At 32.2% G+C, this 17,322-nt stretch overlaps 2 protein-coding genes and 1 long non-coding RNA gene across 5 annotated transcripts in view; 2 read left to right on the top strand and 1 right to left on the bottom strand.

The window, feature by feature from the left end:
- The window catches only part of LOC126887210 (zinc finger protein 391-like), a 76,947-nt gene that overhangs the window by 28,121 nt on the left and 31,504 nt on the right, over positions 1-17,322 (bottom strand). The window lies entirely within an intron of this gene.
- On the top strand, positions 542-9,636 carry LOC126887211 (uncharacterized). Of its 2 annotated transcripts, XM_050654613.1 has the most exons (7): positions 542-673; positions 4,815-5,025; positions 5,087-5,272; positions 5,331-5,468; positions 5,540-5,757; positions 7,234-7,393; positions 9,457-9,636. In XM_050654613.1, exons 2-7 carry the CDS (start codon positions 4,824-4,826, stop codon positions 9,576-9,578), a joined length of 1,026 nt encoding a protein of 341 aa, XP_050510570.1. In that variant the 5' UTR covers positions 542-673; positions 4,815-4,823; the 3' UTR covers positions 9,579-9,636. The 2 variants fall into 2 exon arrangements, with proteins under 2 accessions (XP_050510570.1, XP_050510568.1); XM_050654611.1 differs by lacking the exon at positions 542-673 and having other exon boundaries at positions 4,652-5,025.
- Positions 12,344-14,506, top strand: LOC126887212 (uncharacterized). Its single transcript, XR_007698985.1, has 2 exons — positions 12,344-12,768; positions 13,331-14,506. It is a non-coding gene; the product is annotated as an uncharacterized LOC126887212 (long non-coding RNA).

Here is a 17,322-nt window from a genome sequence, read left to right as displayed (position 1 = left end):
ACATCAATCTACACCAAAATAACAAAAAGCTATAAACACAGGTATGTACGTTTACAAACCTCTGGGCAACAAACAACTCTAATAGCAGAGATCTCTGTGGTCAGAAATCTGAAGTAGGCGGACTGTCATCCTTTTAGCCTGCGTTTGTAGCACCTTCATTCTTTTAGCCTAGAAGACCTATTTTTCAAAGCTGAATGGCTTGTACACCGTCATCTTTATTGCTTAGTTAGATATCATACAATATTTTACACGGGATAAAGTACAAGAAATTAATATTATCTCCATAATGACAAATAATGGAACCTCGCCCAAACAGCACAGTACGTTTTGAGTACGTACAATTTTGGTACTGTACGTACATGATGTAAAATGTACGTTTTAAGTACGTACACTGGGGTACATACCAGTACGTACAGAAGAGTACGTACATGGTACGTACCATGTACGTACTATTACGTCTTAAGTATGTACCATGAGAAAGAAGAGATGAGAAAGAAGAGCAGATTATGATAGGTTATGTTAACCTAACCTAATTTATTTGGTTAGGAGGGAATTTTCAATTTTCCCACCATTCTACCTCGAGGCATCGTGAAATCGTGTTCCACCAGTAGAGTTTTGATATTTTGATGTGATTGCGAGACAGTTTCATAACAATAAATTTTAGAATAAAAAGGTAATTTTAGGAATTAATTAATTTAGGTATCTTATTTTAAATTTTAAACATGTCATCAAATAGTAAACATTACAAAAATGCTACAAAGCAATTGAAACGATTTAAGGAAATGAATTTGCAAAAAATATCTAGTTTTAATATTTCAGAGAAAATTGATAATACTAGTTTAGATAATAAAACTATGGACATGACAGACACTAATGATAATGCAATGGATGTTTTTGAAAATTTAGAATATCCTCCATTACCACACTCTCTTTCAGACACACTCTGTTTTGAATATGAGAATATAACAGAAAACAATTTATTATTAGAAGATAAAAAATGTATTAGTGATACTATGGAGGATACTACATTTATTAAAAGTCTTACCAGTAGCTTATCAGAATGGTGCTGTAAACATAATATTACACATGTGGCTATTAATGACCTGTTAAATATTTTAAAACCATATCATCCTGAATTACCCCGAGATGCTAGAACTCTGTTACACACTCCAAGGAAAACTATTCTACAACCAATAAATTCCGGTCACTATGTTCACTTTGGATTGAGAAATTGTTTGCAAAAACTACTGTCTCAGTATTCTGGAACAGAGTCTCTTGATACTGTAGAAATTTTAATTAATATAGATGGTCTTCCACTTTCAAAAAGTTCATCCAGCCAAGTGTATCCAATTTTATGCAGTTTATATCCGAAACAGGGGCCAGTTGATATAGTTGGTATATATCACGGTTATGAGAAACCCAAAGATTGTAATTTATTTTTAGAAAAATTTGTAAAAGATGCCATAGAAATAATTAATAATGGTATGAATTATGAAAGTAAAAGTTATTTCATTAAAATTAAAGGTTTTATTTGTGATGCTCCTGCTAAAGCATACATTACATGTACTAAAGGTCATTCTGGTTACATGTCTTGCAGTAAATGTGACATTGAAGGGGTTTATACTAATAGGATTTGTTTTCCTGACATGAAGAATCTTCATTTGCGTACTGATTCTCAGTTTAGATTAAAAGTTCAAGAGGAACATCATACAGGTACAACATGTCTTGAAAATATTCCCCATTTAGATATGGTAAAATCATTTCCTCTTGATTACATGCATTTGGTTTGTCTAGGGGTTGTCAAAAAATTGTTAGTCTCTTTGTGGCTTGATGGAAAACCAACAGCCAAACTTTCTTTTACTAAAATAACACAACTATCTACACTTTTAATTGAACAATCACCAAATATCCCTAATGAGTTTAATCGTAAACCAAGAAGTATTTCTGAAAGTAAGAGGTGGAAAGCTTCAGAATTTAGGCAGTTTTTGCTCTATACAGGACCTGTTGTTTTAATTGATATACTATCAAAAGATAAGTATAAAAATTTCCTTGTTTTAAATGTAGCGATAACTATACTTTCATGTTCAAAACATTTCAAATATTTAGAATTTGCCAAAACTTTGTTAATTTATTTTGTTGAAACTTTTATCATACTATATGGGAAAGATTATGCCTCACATAATATTCATAACTTGCTACACTTAGTTGATGATGTTAAATTATTTGGTCCTCTTGACAGATTTAGTGCTTTCAATTTTGAAAATTTTATGCAGACAATTAAAAAAATGTTGCGGAAACAGGATAAACCACTTCAACAATTAATAAATAGAAAAACTGAGCTTGATATGTTGCAAAATCAAGTAAATGTAGAGCAACAGAGTTTTCCTTATTGTAGTAAGCCTCATTTTAATGGACCATTAATACATAACAATGAAACTACCAATCAGTTTAAAACCCTTACTTTTAAAGATTTTATTTTGACAACAAAAGAACCAGATAATTGTTGTATTTTAAATAATGGGAAAATTATAAATATATGTAATTTCATATTAAGAGAGGATAAGCAAATAAATATTTTGGGATATGAATACTTAGAGAAGGACAACTTTTATGAAGAACCATGTAACTCTTCAGATTTAAATATATTTCTCGTTAATAAAAAAATTAGTCCCTTGAGTGTGTGGAATATGGAGGATGTTTTATGTAAATGTGTAAAACTAATGTTTAAAAACAAATTTGTCACATTTCCTCTTTTGCATATAGATAAATAGATAGAAAAACTCGTATAGTATTTTTACTACAAAAGCAAGATTACGTAGGTCAAAATTTCTGACATAAAAGCACTGTCAAAACTTTAGAATGTGACTTTTCATCATGGCCACATTAATGTCATTACTTGTCAGATATTTTTCTTTGTTTTTGTTTACTATAAAAATATCTAAAATTCTTTATTCTAATTAATGATGTCAATCGGATTTCATCAATATCCGAAATATATTAATCATGTGCCAAAATTATTGTTAATGTTAAAGAAAGTAATGATATTCCATAACATCAACTCTAGAATTGAAATTTGTGTAGCACAGCTAAAATGCGACACCAACACGGAACTGTTAAAAAAATTTAAAAAAAAACAAAAAACGGCTTCGGCCTCCAAAAAAATTAAAAAATTACTAACAAAAACCGGCGCAAGCCCCCAAAAAAATTAACAAAAAAAAAACAGCAAAAAACACGGGCTCGTAGGGCCCAAACCCTTGAGCACCAAGTCTCTGATCCGGGCCTAGCCCAGAGCAGAGGCTTGGGGCCCAAGCAAGCAATTTTAGTTACGCGGATAAGTCACTAGATGAAACAGGATTAAAGCGCCTCACGCTAGCCTGAATTTGCAATCGATTAGGGCACCACGTTGGAGTTCTGTTGCGCAAAACTCCCACGTGAAGAGCATTTGGCTGATAGTTGTGCCCCTATCGCGCATCAGAGTGCTGTAGGGGGGAAAGGGATGGTCTGGAGCATTGGAGCGTGGTATAGTGTCTCCTGTTTTACTCGAGTTTTACCTCGCTCCAATGAATTGTTACACCCGAATGTCATCAAGGGCTGAGCAAGTCTCTCAGGCTGGGTTGAATCAAATTGCTTGCTTGGTGCTACTATAATATGCGGTCTATCGTTGCGTTTCTGTTATACCTCGCGGTCTACCATTGGTTGCGGGGTATAACCTGTATTATATTAAAGTGCCGGTATAAAATCTTTACAAAGTTATAAAAACGCATAAATCAGAAGAATTATTATTTTAATTTTACAAATTAATACTTTGTCATATTAATTTACTATTTTTGTTGGAAATAAGCTAATTTTATGGCTTATTCTCAACTAAAATAGTACATTGATATGACAAAGTATTAATTTGGAAAATTAAAATAATAATTCTTCTGATTTATGAATTTTATTCACTTTGTAAAGATTTTCATTATTGTGTGTAAAACTCTTCTCTGCCGACAAAAAATTTTTTACCAAGTAAATGAAACCCACAAATCGGAAGAATTATTATTTTAACTTTATAAATTATACTTTGCCATATCAATTTACTATTTTAGTTGGGAAGAAGCCACAAAACACTATAATGATATTCACAGGCAGATCGCATCCCCAGGGTAGACTGCATACTATAGTAGCACCGTTTTCTTCATATAAGAAATCTATAAAATAAGAAAATAATTTTTATGACGATCAATTCGTTCTAAAATTCTTATTCTTTTTTTAATAATAACCGCACGCCCATGACTCGTCGGTTTCCTTTCCCCTTGGACCCGCAAAGGTCACTTTCGTCACTTTCTACAATTTTGGTATTTGATAGTACACAATGATAATATTGTTGCTAATAGAAATTAATTAATTAATTAGAATAAATAATTATTATAGATATTATTTTTATGGTAAACAAAAAAAAAAGAAAAATATCTCTAAATTTTATATTTTACAAAAACAATATAAACTCCTTCTGATAAGTATATTTGCAAAATTTGATATAAAATGGATTATTTTTAAACCATAATATTTTGTAAATCCCCTTTCAACAAACAGCTATGAGTTTTATAATATTTTTAAAAATTATATGTAACTGTACAGTGTGCTAAATTTTATATACATTCACTATTTAAACAGTTCGTTATCATTACATTCTTAAAATTTTATTTCTTGATAGAACCTCCTTAACTTACACCAGTGTTTGAGGGAAAGTAAAAATGATTATTTATAATTTATTTATTTATTAAACTTCTTAAATTTTTGGTCTGTAAAAAAATCAATTATCTTTGTAAAAGATATTGAATATGGATGACAAAGAGACATGGACTGTAGTAAAATTTGTGGAGGAGTCTTCAGTGGCCGCTGTGCCCACAAAATGGATATTTGAGGACAAATGTCTTTGGCCCCCATTCATTGCTGAAAAACTTAATTTAGCAATAAAATACCAAAAAATTGACACTTGCTGGCCATCTCACAAAGTGCAAGTTTTTAGGAACTCGACTTTTGGTAAGGAGCAATGATATTGTTAATATTGTAAATTGGTAATAAATTATAACACTATTTTCAGATTCATATGAAATTGCTAGGGCCAAAGCAAAGAAAGCTGAAGATACCAGTGACCTCAGTTCAACAGATACTGAGAAGAACAAAAGAAAACTGAAAAAAAGAAAAATATATTCTTCTGAATCAGAAGAGGAATTTGAACTGTCTGTTCTGCCTAACATGCCATCTCTCCCAAAACAACGGAACATAGGTAATAATACAGGATGAAAATCTTAATGTTTAGCTAATAAAAATTTTTTTTGTTTCAGAAATAGATGATCATATTCCAACAGAAACATCAGGGGAACTCTGTTCACCTCAACAAACTGTAACACCATCCTCAACAAGGAGAAATTTAATTTCACAACCATCCACCTCAACAAAGTGCAACTGCTGCCCTCATCATGGTACTTACATTTTATATTATTTATTAAATTTTGATTTCTTTCATCATAATTTTTTAATTTTTCTCTTTTAGCGGAAGTTAATAACGAAATCTTGAGGCAACTCTATTTTTTAAAAAGTGTACATATAGAGTTGCTTAAAGAGGTTAAGAATATAAAAGTTAACACTTCAAATGAAGATTTATGTAACATGGTACCAATTCTTTCCAATTTAAAAGTTCCATGTGCCACTGTTGAAGAATTGCAGCAAATAGAGGATGTTTTAAAGATTTCAGACAATTTTAAAAATATGGTATGTATACTTAATTAATAGTTATTTATGATATAAGTGTTAAAAGTACAATTTTAAGGCACGCATGTGAAAGTCTCACATGAATTCCTTAAAAATGTACTTTTTAACACGTATATCATACAATCATTTTTCTACAAACGTCTTATATATCAACAAATATAATTTATTCATTCTCAATTACAGGACAATATCTACAAAAACTTTTACTTGAAGTTGACTGACATTCCATTTTTATATTTTTCTTGACATTACATCAAAACTGCCTATACTGCCAATACGTAAATCATAACAACTATAGGGCTTTTCATTCACAGTCATTTGTTTCGAGCTTCTGTCATGTGTCACATAATATTAATATATCTACGTCATACGTTATTGGTATATAACAATGATACAAACTAGAGACGTATGACGTAGATATATTAATATTATGTGACACATGACAGAAGCTCGAAACAAATGGCAATCGATGAAAAGCCCTATAGAATAACATCTACTTTTATTTTTGTATATTCTAACAAATTTTAATAGTTGTTTTCTACAAGCGTGTTAAAAATGCAATAATACAGTTTAAATTAAATTTTAAAAAACCTTTTAAACCACCTTTTTCAAATTGCGCAAGTTGTACTATATTAATGTTAATAAATGAAATATAAATATTTTGACGTTTCATAATTTGACAATTCACTTTTAACTGCAATGCCTTAAAAATTTTAAAGCACTAGTAGCATTTTTAACGCTCCTATGGAGTGCTAAAAATTGCATTTTTAACACGTTTGAAGAAAAAGATCTTTTTATTTAATTTCTAATTGACTATATCTTTTAAATAACAGCTGACTTCTTAGATGAAAATGGGGTTGAAGTTTATTGGGTATCCAGCTGATTAAAACCAAGCGGTACTCTGGTTAACAAAACGTTATATTTCGCTGATTTTCATCAGCATCATCAGACGAAATAAGCTACAATATTTAGAAAAAAATGGTACAATTTTATAGTATGGTCTTTTTATCTTACCTAATTGAGGTTGATGGTGGTAATAAGATATTTAGATGACATCGAGATACTGGAATTTTGATAAAATGTGGATTTTAATGTGGAATTTAATTTATTAAATTTTTTCTTGTCAATATAAAAATAATTTCAATTAATCCTATTACATAATTAACTAAATTTAATCCACATTTTATCAAAATTGCAGTATCTCGATGTCATCTAAATATCTTACCACCATCAACCTCAATTAGGCAAAAATTGTAAAAAAGACCATACTATAAAATTGTACCATTTTTTTTTAATATTGTATCTCTCGTCTGATGATGCTGATGAAAATCAGCGAAATATAATGTTTTGTTAAACAGAGTACCACTTGGTTTTATTCAGCTGGACACCCAATAGACTTTAACCCCATTTATATATATCCTTCACAATAAATACTAAATGAATGTTAAAAGTATAAATATATACTTTTTTTTCTAGGTAAATGAGCTGTGTAAATGGGGTGGCAGCAGTATTTTGGATTTTGTCAAAAGGTGTATGGGTACGTTAATTACCAACAAACTGGCAACCAATTATAGCTGGCTGGGAAGAAGAAATAAACAAGAATTTTGCAAATTCAGCATTGCTGCAGTTATAGTGGGTAAGATGTTTTGATTTTTAAGACTGTAATTAAATGTATTATGTAACAAAGATATGTACTATATACATTTAACTAAAATTTATTGGGCTATTCTCTAAATGACATAAATATATTCTGCAATTCCTTGGATAGATTCAAAAACCATTTGTCGAGCATACAAATATAACTAGATGTTAATGATATAATTTCTATCAGCAATCTTTAAGCTTAAACTTTGTTTGTGTTTTGTATCATAATGTTCTTTTTTCTTTTTTAACTTAATAGCTTTTTTATCCAATACATATATTGTAATATTTGTTCTCTGTGTTGACACTGTTATGTTTTTGCTATTGTCTTTGTAATATTTTTTTTTTGTAATAATCTTTTCTGAATTGGGCTTGCCCGTAAATAAATAAATGAAATGAAATGAAAATAAACCATTTAAGGGTACTAGAGGGACATCAGTCTTAAAATAGATTTTTTTAAATTATTGTAAGAAACAACCCACTTCTAAATTTCTAAATATTTAGGGCAATTGCAAAAATGAATTGATTTTCGGAGACACACAAGGCAGACATACATTTAGCAGTACAGTAGAACCCTGATTATCCGTGTGCGGATTATCCGGGCTGCGGATTATCCGTGCTATGATTTTCTATTACTTAAATTGCATTTTTGAGGTTTTATCAAAATAGCAACACAGTAAATCACTCGATGGAAACTCTATAAGTGGAGAGGGAGACTCATAATGAAAGATTTATTCTTTCTGTTGTCTTTTTATGGTATGTATATATGTATAGATATACGTACATATGTATTATAATAAGAAATGAATGTTCAGATTATCCGTGCTTTTCAATTATCCGTGCCAACCTCCGGTCCCGATGAGCATGGATAGAGTAGAGTAGAGTAGAGTATTTATTGGTAATAATGTACAAATGTACTTTTACAGGTCAGCAATAATTAAAATTGTCTAAAATTACATTAAAAGTTGACAGTACTTCAGTAAAAAAAAAAAACCTATTACTAAAATTTAAAAACTAAACACTAATTAAATTACAGGACAAAACAAAATTTAGATCTGAAGTACTCCTCAAATGAGTAGAAAGCACCCATCAGAAGATAATTTTTAATTTGTCTCTTAAATTGGTTAAAATCAAGACTTTTAATAGATATTGGTATACAGTTATAAAATTTCAATGCTAGGTATCTGGTTCCATTTCTGGTCCTCTCAAGTCGACTGAAGTCTGGTACAAGGGCATCATGATTTCTAGTCTGATAAGTATGCTGTTGTGTTTTATACAGATCTACATTTTGATGAACATACAACAGGCACTGCATAATGTACACAGAAGGTAGTGTGAGAATCCTCAGGTTTCTGAAAGACTGCCTACAATCGTCCCGATAACCCTGACCTGTGATTATGCGAATACACTTTCTCTGCTGACCAAACACCTTATCTATATGGCAAGAGTGTCCCCAGGAAAGGATTGCGTAAGTTAGTCGTGAGTGAAAGTTGCTGTGATATGATGTAAGAAGGGTTTGAAGGGAGGTAACCTTAGATAGGTTTCTAAATAAAAAGAGTTGGCTTGAGAGCTTTTGGGAAAGTTTCAGTATGTGCCGTTCCCAAGTGAGTCCCTGATCAAGATAAACACCAAGAAATTAGCTTCCTGTGAACAATCTGTTAAAATGGGATGTGTAATGGTGTTATGTCTTAGGGTAAAGTTCACTGTTTGTGATTTTGAGTTATTGAGAGAGAGACGATTTGCCAAAAACCATTGGAACAAATTGCTCTCTGTGGTCTCAAGATCAATATCACTGATTTGGGAAGGGTGGTAACTTTGATAGCATGTAGTATCATCAGCAAATAGGACTGTGCTTACCGGGCCCTCTTGTGAAAATACCAAGTCATTTATATAAATGAGAAATAATATTGGACCTAGGATAATCGGAGTTATACTGTATTATTTATTTATATGGGTGTATTTCCATGGGTTAATTAATGCTTCAGTTGATGATGGTTGTGATAAAATATTCTTTATCAAAAGTATCCAGTTTTATAATTTGATATTCTTTCTTTATAGAAGCAGCAATAAAAAGTAAAAAATGCAATGATAAGAAGGTGGCCGAACAAGAAATTGGACGATGGTTGAGGAGAGCAGGGGATCGTCTAAAAACTTTTAAGGAAAATACGGAATCAGAATAAAAATTTGTTAAATAAAAATGAATTTATAAAAAAAAAATAATAAAGATATATTCACTTATATTTACTTTTATTTACATAAATCATCATAAGTGTGTATAGTATGTACATAATATGTATATATAGTATGTACTAGGTACATACCTTCAATATGTACTAGGTACGTACCTTCAGTACATAATAGGTACGTACCTTTAGTACATACTAGGTACGTACTAAGTATGTACCTTTTGTACGTACTAGGTATGTACCTTCTGTACGTACTAGGTATGTACCTTCAGTACATACTAGGTACGTACATTCAGTACATACTATGTACGTACTTTCAGTACGTACCATGTACGTACTTTCAGTATGTACTAGGTACGTACTTTCAGTACGTACTATGTACGTACTTTCAGTACGTACTAAGTACGTACCGTCAATTGGAAAATGTACGTCTTATGTACGTATTAAGTACGTACTTTGTACAGGAAAGTACGTACATTGTACGTACTTTACGTCCCATCAGTACGTACTTAGTATGTCTTATGTACGTACTTGTGCTTACTGGGTCGTCCTTTTATTCTTGAGCTCTTCATATATTATCGCTTATTAATTATTACATATAAAAAAAAATGCAATATGTATTTCGAAATTGTTTTCCATTAAGTAATCTGCTGTATTTTATTTTCACTACTTATACAGTATGGTGGAAATGTATGGAATAAGTTTATCATTTCATAAGCCGGCGACTTTAAGGAAACATCCCGAAACAGATCGATTATTTTTAACACGTTGGCTGCGTTTAGAGATATTTATAAACTTACGTTGGGTGCGTTACTAGGCAAATATATTCCGTACACCCCATTCACCACCGCGCATTACGACACAGTCGGCGCAGCCAACCGTTAGTATAGTACGAGGTCTATTTGTCCCGTAACGCAGCCAAGGTGTTAAATTATGATTTTTTTGTCGTATGTGTATCATACTAGTGACGTCATCCATCTGGGCGCGATGACGTACCTAATCGATGATTTTTTAATGAGAATAGAGGTCTTATGCTAGCTCATTTTAAAGGTTATTCAGTTATTTTAAAGTAATATAAACATTAACATAATTATTTATAAAGGGTGTAAAAGTATAATGACACAAAAAGAAGAATGTATATGTATATAATTTATTTAATTCAAAATACATTTTGCTGCTGCCAGAAAACAAAAAAAAATGTTTATTAGACAAATAAACATTGCTTTTTCCTTAAATTAAATGTTCAAACTGCCAAGAGGCAGATAAGTAGTAACTTGAGCATTGCATTCTTTGTAATGTTTAATGATGCCTTCTTGGTGGGTCTACCCCAAAATCCCGACACGCCAGAATCCCGACAGGCCAAAATCCCGAGAGTCCAGAATCCCGACAGGTTTGATAAGTTTCTTTTTAACATATAATTACATTTATTTCTTGTTTTTTTTTACATTTATTTTTTGTTACTAAACAAAAGTATTTTGTATTAAAAGTATTAACAAAAAGTCGGAATTTTTACTTATGCGAGGATTGTTGCATGTCGGGATTTTGGCATGTCGGGATTTTGGCCTGTCGGGATTCTGGCGTGTCTGTGTTTCGGCCGTCGGGATTTTGGCTGTCGGGATTTTGGGCGGCACCGCTTCTTAGTATTTCTTTTGGCTGTAGCGAGCCTTAGTTTAATATTTGCAACTAAGGGATTGTTGTCCGATGCTATGGCTGCTCCGGGTAATGCAGAAACCTTATTATTAACATTCTTGTATCTTCTACTAATTGTTACGAAATCTTTAACGCACCACCCATATTTTTCTCAACAATCTTTATTTATTGATGATTTACTGTACGACAAGTTGCCTATGGACCTTGTTTGACAGTGACAATTGTTATGTAAGCTAATAATAGTCTTGTTTTACCAATAATGTGTATTTAACTTAGTTTTAGACTAAAAGTGAGTTCAACTTTTCATAAAAAGTGCCGATTAAAACAAAGTGCTTGTGAGAAACAAGCTTTTTATTGTGATATTTTTCATCACATGCATGTTTGGAAGTTCATTTGCATAAAAATCAAATAAAAAAAATGAACCGCCAAAGAAATTTGTCAATGGAGGAGGCAGTGCGAGCATCGACTCTCCTAGATGAAGGATATTCAATGCGATACGTTGCAGGTTTGTTAGGAAGACATCATTCCAGCATCAGTCGCAAGGTGAGGCGATATAATGAAACAGGGTCGTACCATAGAAGACCAGGGCAAGGGCGAAAACGTTGCACTAATCAAACTGATGATCGTTTTTTAAGACAACGTGCTCTCAGAGATAGGAGAAACACCAGCAATTTGCTAAAAAATGAACTAGCAGATGTTCGAAATGTCGCGATATCGTCTCGAACAGTTAGAAGACATTTACATGAAGCAGAATTGAGCAACAAGAAACTGTCCAAAAAACCCTTGCTTACCAGAGAACACAGGGTTTAGAGATTGCATTTTGCAAGATTGCATCAAAATTGGACCATCAATGATTGGAAACGAGTTCTTTTCTCCGATGATACTAGAGTAAGCCTAAAAGCTCCAGATGATCGTGAGCGTGTCTGGCGAAGGCGAGGAGAAAGGTTTGCCAGCTGCAATATCTCTCCTAAAGTACCTTTTGGTGGTGGCTCTAAAATGTTTTGGGGGGAATTTGTTTTGAATCTCGTACGGAGTTGGTCCCCATACGTACGAGGTCTATGAATGCCCATTATTACTTAGACAGCATTATTGTCGAACATGTGTGACGTTCCGCCCCTTATAGAATCGATTATTGATGGGAAGATATTATTTAACTATCCAAAATATTATTTAATTATTTTCAGAATTATTTTCTTTCAATGTTTATTCAAATAGAACTTAAACCCATCTCAGAATTTTTAAATGCTTGATGACGTCACATTTAAAACGTGGCAACATTGGTTTCCCCACTTTGACAGCCAATGCTTAGTAGAGGGGTACGAAGGATTCAGCTGTGAACGTGAGCCTTGGATTGCCATTGTTTCTCGAGTGTTCGGTCTGAATCGTAGTGTGCGGGGTCATTAGACTCAATTATTCACCTCTAATTCTCAGTTCCAAATTGATTAAATATTACAATAAAAGTATAGTGAAGTTATCCAGCAGCAGTGGATTTGAAGAATTTTAGAGCATACTATATCCAATGAGTTCTACCCCGGTAAATACACATTTTATTAAGTATTTTATTCAGCCATTTTGGAAGTCCTTGACATTTGCTAACTAAGTTTCACATAGTCTATTTTCATGGTTTTTATGTTTTATTTTCATGGATCAAACTCATCTAGAGATAATTCAATATTCGTTGTTAATTTGTGCTTCCAGTTGGAAAATAGAGCTAATTTAAACTCCATTTTTTATATTCCTTTCAAGTCTACAGAACTCCTATCTTTTGAACGATGATCAAATAAGTATCCATCGCTTAGTCTTACTATATTTCATCCTTGTATAATATATCTATATACCGGTGTATATATTATAATAAAATATTCTTTCACAGTAATTATATTTTGTATTTCAATTGGAAATTACTTGTGTTATTTGACCAAGGTCATCTGATAGCAACCTGATAAAAGGTCAAGCTGTCTAGTCATTCAAGTTTTTGGACTTAATGACCTATTTCTTCTTATTCCCATAGGAATAAAAACACCTCCTCGTATCTCTTGCTTCTTTTTTTTTGACATTGGTAGATTGGTAGTAACACCACACTGTGTTTTTTTTAGCACCTACCATGAAATCTTAAAGCCACCCTACAACAACACCAAGGCCAGACCACACAGAGAGAAACAATCAATAGGCGACCAGCCTGGATTATTTCCACATTTTCTTTTTTTGAGTACCTCCAGCTGCTTTCCAACAGTTTTGAGTACCTTCAGCTGCTTTCTACCAGTCTTCCTCTCCTGTACCTCCAGCAGGACAGCTGCTAGCGAGAGTTAGCACCCTTGGGTGCTCATTACATCAACTTCAAGATTAGGAAAGAGTGGTTTGTTTGGGAACATTTACTGTGCTCTTATTAAAGACAGACTGGTTTTGTGATATTTAGTACATTTTTTTTTATAGTTCAATTGCACACACATTTTTCCTGCTTTATATTTTTTATAGGTTTTTTTTTCTTTACAACATAATATTTAATTGATAGCGTTCCCCAACACTCTGCAATCTATAAAGGTATAAATTTCTGAGCTCAGATATTTTCCCTGATAATAGTAGTCGGTACTCTTATCTTGATTATTTTTAGGCTGTGTTCCACTTTTGTATAATTATTTAAACTCATTCCATTATTTTAGTATATGTTTAATTAAATTTTTAAAAATTAACTTCACATATTAGTCAAAATTGTAATTATTAACTTTATTTAACTTGAACTTATTAACTTTACTTAACTTTAACTTATTAACTTTATTTAACTTTAACTTTAATTTATTAAATTCATATGAACTTCTGGATTCTAATCCCTCAGATTAGTTTTTGGTTTCACTTGTTATTATTACTATTATAAACCACGAGTTAGGAAAAGGATCTGTGTATCCACTCGTAGGTTTATTTATTCAATAAGGCTTGTGCCTGTCCCACTCACAGTGAGGTATTTATATGTTATATATAGTATCAGGTAGTATTTAATTAAGGTGTACGTATTATAAACGTACAATTATTATTTGGTGAGGGTTCTACTAACCTAGTTGTAAGTTGTACTTCCTGTATTAGAGGTACCCGTAGTCAGTTTTTCTAACCTTATAAAGAGTATTCTTAGATCATAGTTGTATGATGATTTTGTAATTGACTTTCACTAGTATCACTTTTTCCTGTCATGTTAGAGTTACACACTAGTTACTTGTCCTAACTCAGAGATTGTTAAAAAGATCTAGTAGTTACATTCAATAAATATACATTTATTGTGATTTTTTTTTCTTATTACTCCTTTATTTTTAGTAGTATATTTTATAATTTAATAATCTTTAATAACTTTTCACATACTTGTACTACAAATTTAACATACTCTATAGCAGCGTAGAATACCTGGAAGAGCGTTAACCTAGTTATCCTTCTTCTGGCGCCCAAAAATTCATTCTATTTTCAGTATATTATTATATTTACTCTATCTATTTTCTGAACATTATCTTCATATCTTCTTTTCGAGCCATCATTGTCACTTCCTTTAATCTATTGTCTGGCCAAAAATAGCCGTGCAAATTGGCCGAATCCTTCCTTGAGTGTCAAGTGGCCCTTCTCATACATATTTAGCTAGCCATTCAAGTTATATCTATCTATTAATGATTTCTCATCTCTAGTCCTGTATCAATTCGATATTCTTTGTCTTGGCATCCTTCCATACAAATACTACTACAAAGTTGTATTTTAGTTACTCCAGCTTCTTCAACGGAGAAGCCACACATTTTTGTCCTTTGGCTACATTAAGTAGATCTTCTTCTTTTTACTACTTCTGTTGGAGTTTACCACTCCCTTTTCATTCACTCCAACAGAAAATCATCAGCTAGTTGTTACACATGTAATGCCTTTTGCTCCGTTTCTTGGACCCAATTTTTTATTCATGCAAGACAACGCTCGTCCTAATGTGGCTGGACAGGTCATTGGCTACCTAAATGATGTTGATATTCCATTATTAGAGTGGCCACCTAACAGTCCGGACATGAATCCTATAGAGCATCTATGGGACTATCTCAAAAAAAAAGATTCGAAGTCGTTGACCCCCTATTGCCAATCACAATTAACACATTGAGGCCGTTATTGAAGAATGGGAGAATATTCCGCAAGCTTTTGTTGAACATTTGATATCAAGCATGCCTCGACGCATAAATGCAGTCATAAGAAGTAGAGGAGGGCCTACACGGTATTAGTGTTGACCCAGATGCACTTTATTGTGTTACTTTACTGATTTTTTTCTTTTTGCAATTTGGAGTTATGCTAGCTTATTTACGTATTTCCGGCAAAAACAAATTTTTAAAGAAACAATAAGGCAAATTAAGATCATGATAAAGTCAAGTTAGACTTATTTGTAGGTGTTTATTATTATTTCAATGTAACTTAGTTTTATTTGGTGTTCATATTGTAAATATTTAGATTAATTAAAGTGGTGCGTTAATTTTGTCCAGGAGTTTATTTGATTCATTATAACTCCCGGATGGCCCTCTAAAGGCGACCTCCATGTGTAAAGCCTCCTGGGTGGTAAATTATACAAAGTATTCGTTATGACTATAGAGTGTTTCACGTTAAGAATAGAACATTGCGGAGATAGCCCCATGTATTTCTTATTGACGATAGAAGCGCGCCGATGCCACGCCGTACGGATTATAGAATGAATCGTATATCGGCAGTCGAGGAGCCACCCGTGTCCGGGAAGTTTGGCAAAACTGATCTCCATAAGCATAACGTTCTATTTCTAACGTGAAACAAAGTATAGATCTTTGTCAAGGGAGTACTGTATCATATATCACCTTTTAAATTATAAAAATAATTTCTGAAGTGGAAATCAAAACGACAAGATAACCTTTTTTCAACTAAAATTTTTTACTTAATTTCCAGTAAAAATGGTAAACGGTCTAGTTATATTTAATAAAACAATCGAATACGGAAATGAAAAATTTTAATGCATAATCAATTACTTCATAATAAGACATTTTGAATTTCTCAATTCTGACATATAATTCGTAACAGGCGACCCAAAAAAATATCAGTGCACAGTTTTGTGGGTTTCTGAACCCCTTTTCTGTATACGTCCATGTTTCAGAATGAGTTAGTCCACTGTGGCGCAACCAATTCTGCATCTATTATTTTTTGTTTGTCAATACTGATTACTATACGAACTAATACTCATTATTATCATTAAAAATAATTGCATTACACGGTTTAAGGTTGCACTTAAGGTTTTAATCGAGTGTGACTTTTTTGTTTATCCAAAGAACTTCTATGAGTAAACAGCTTTAAACAAATTTCGCACTTTACGCCAGTCAATGGGAGCAAGAATAGGATATTACCTCCGAATTCTATCCTACTGCATGGATTTTAATGAAATTTTTTGGCCTAGCCTCTACTTATCTCCTAATTCAAAGTCTACCCTACGCCGATGAAGGTCTATGCCTTTTATCTTGAAGGTGGTTCCCACCCCTTCTTAGGGGTGGAAAATTTTTTGGTTAAAAATAACCATGGAATTTGCTAGAGAAACTAATTTTAAGCAAAACTGTTCTATAATTTTATCTTGAAAACTCATTACTTTTTGAAATATTCGTGGTTGAAAATTGGCCATTTTCATTGAAACATAATAGCTTTTCGAACGGTTTTTTTGCGAATACCTTAAAAACTATGCATCTAACTAAAAAAACTATAGTAAACATTTTTGTAGGTTATAAAAAAACAAAGACACTTGCCTTCACAAACCTTCTAGTCATAATAGAAAAAGAGATATGGTAGGTGAAAATAGTTTGTTTTTTGGTACATTCTCAAATTGGTGTATTCAACGTGAAATAACAGAGAAACGGTCGATTTTAGGTGTATAATGCTACTAATACCTTTTGTAGTGCTTGAAAAGATTTTTAAAATGAGATATATTAAAGGTCCATTACATTAAAACTAAGCGAGATATGTTCCAAACAAAATTGATAACTAATGTAATCAAGTATATTCAAATGGGAAATAAGCCACAATTTTACCTAAAAATGATTTTATTAACGTTTCGACGCCCAAGTCGGGTGTCGTTGTC

The sequence above is a fragment of the Diabrotica virgifera genome, chromosome 6 (genome assembly GCF_917563875.1).
Source record: "Diabrotica virgifera virgifera chromosome 6, PGI_DIABVI_V3a".
NCBI lineage: Eukaryota > Metazoa > Arthropoda > Insecta > Coleoptera > Chrysomelidae > Diabrotica > Diabrotica virgifera.
The sequence above is the reverse complement of the archived record's forward strand: the minus strand, read 5'-3'. Positions and strand labels throughout refer to the sequence as shown.

Excerpts from the sequence above, each read along its gene's own strand:
- LOC126887211 (XM_050654613.1), top strand. The coding sequence starts at position 4,824 with ATGGATGACAAAGAGACATGGACTGTAGTAAAATTTGTGGAGGAGTCT. Across the intron at positions 5,273-5,330 it reads CCCAAAACAACGGAACATAG|AAATAGATGATCATATTCCA; the intron begins GTAATAATACAG and ends TTTTTGTTTCAG. Across the intron at positions 7,394-9,456 it reads CATTGCTGCAGTTATAGTGG|AAGCAGCAATAAAAAGTAAA; the intron begins GTAAGATGTTTT and ends CTTTCTTTATAG.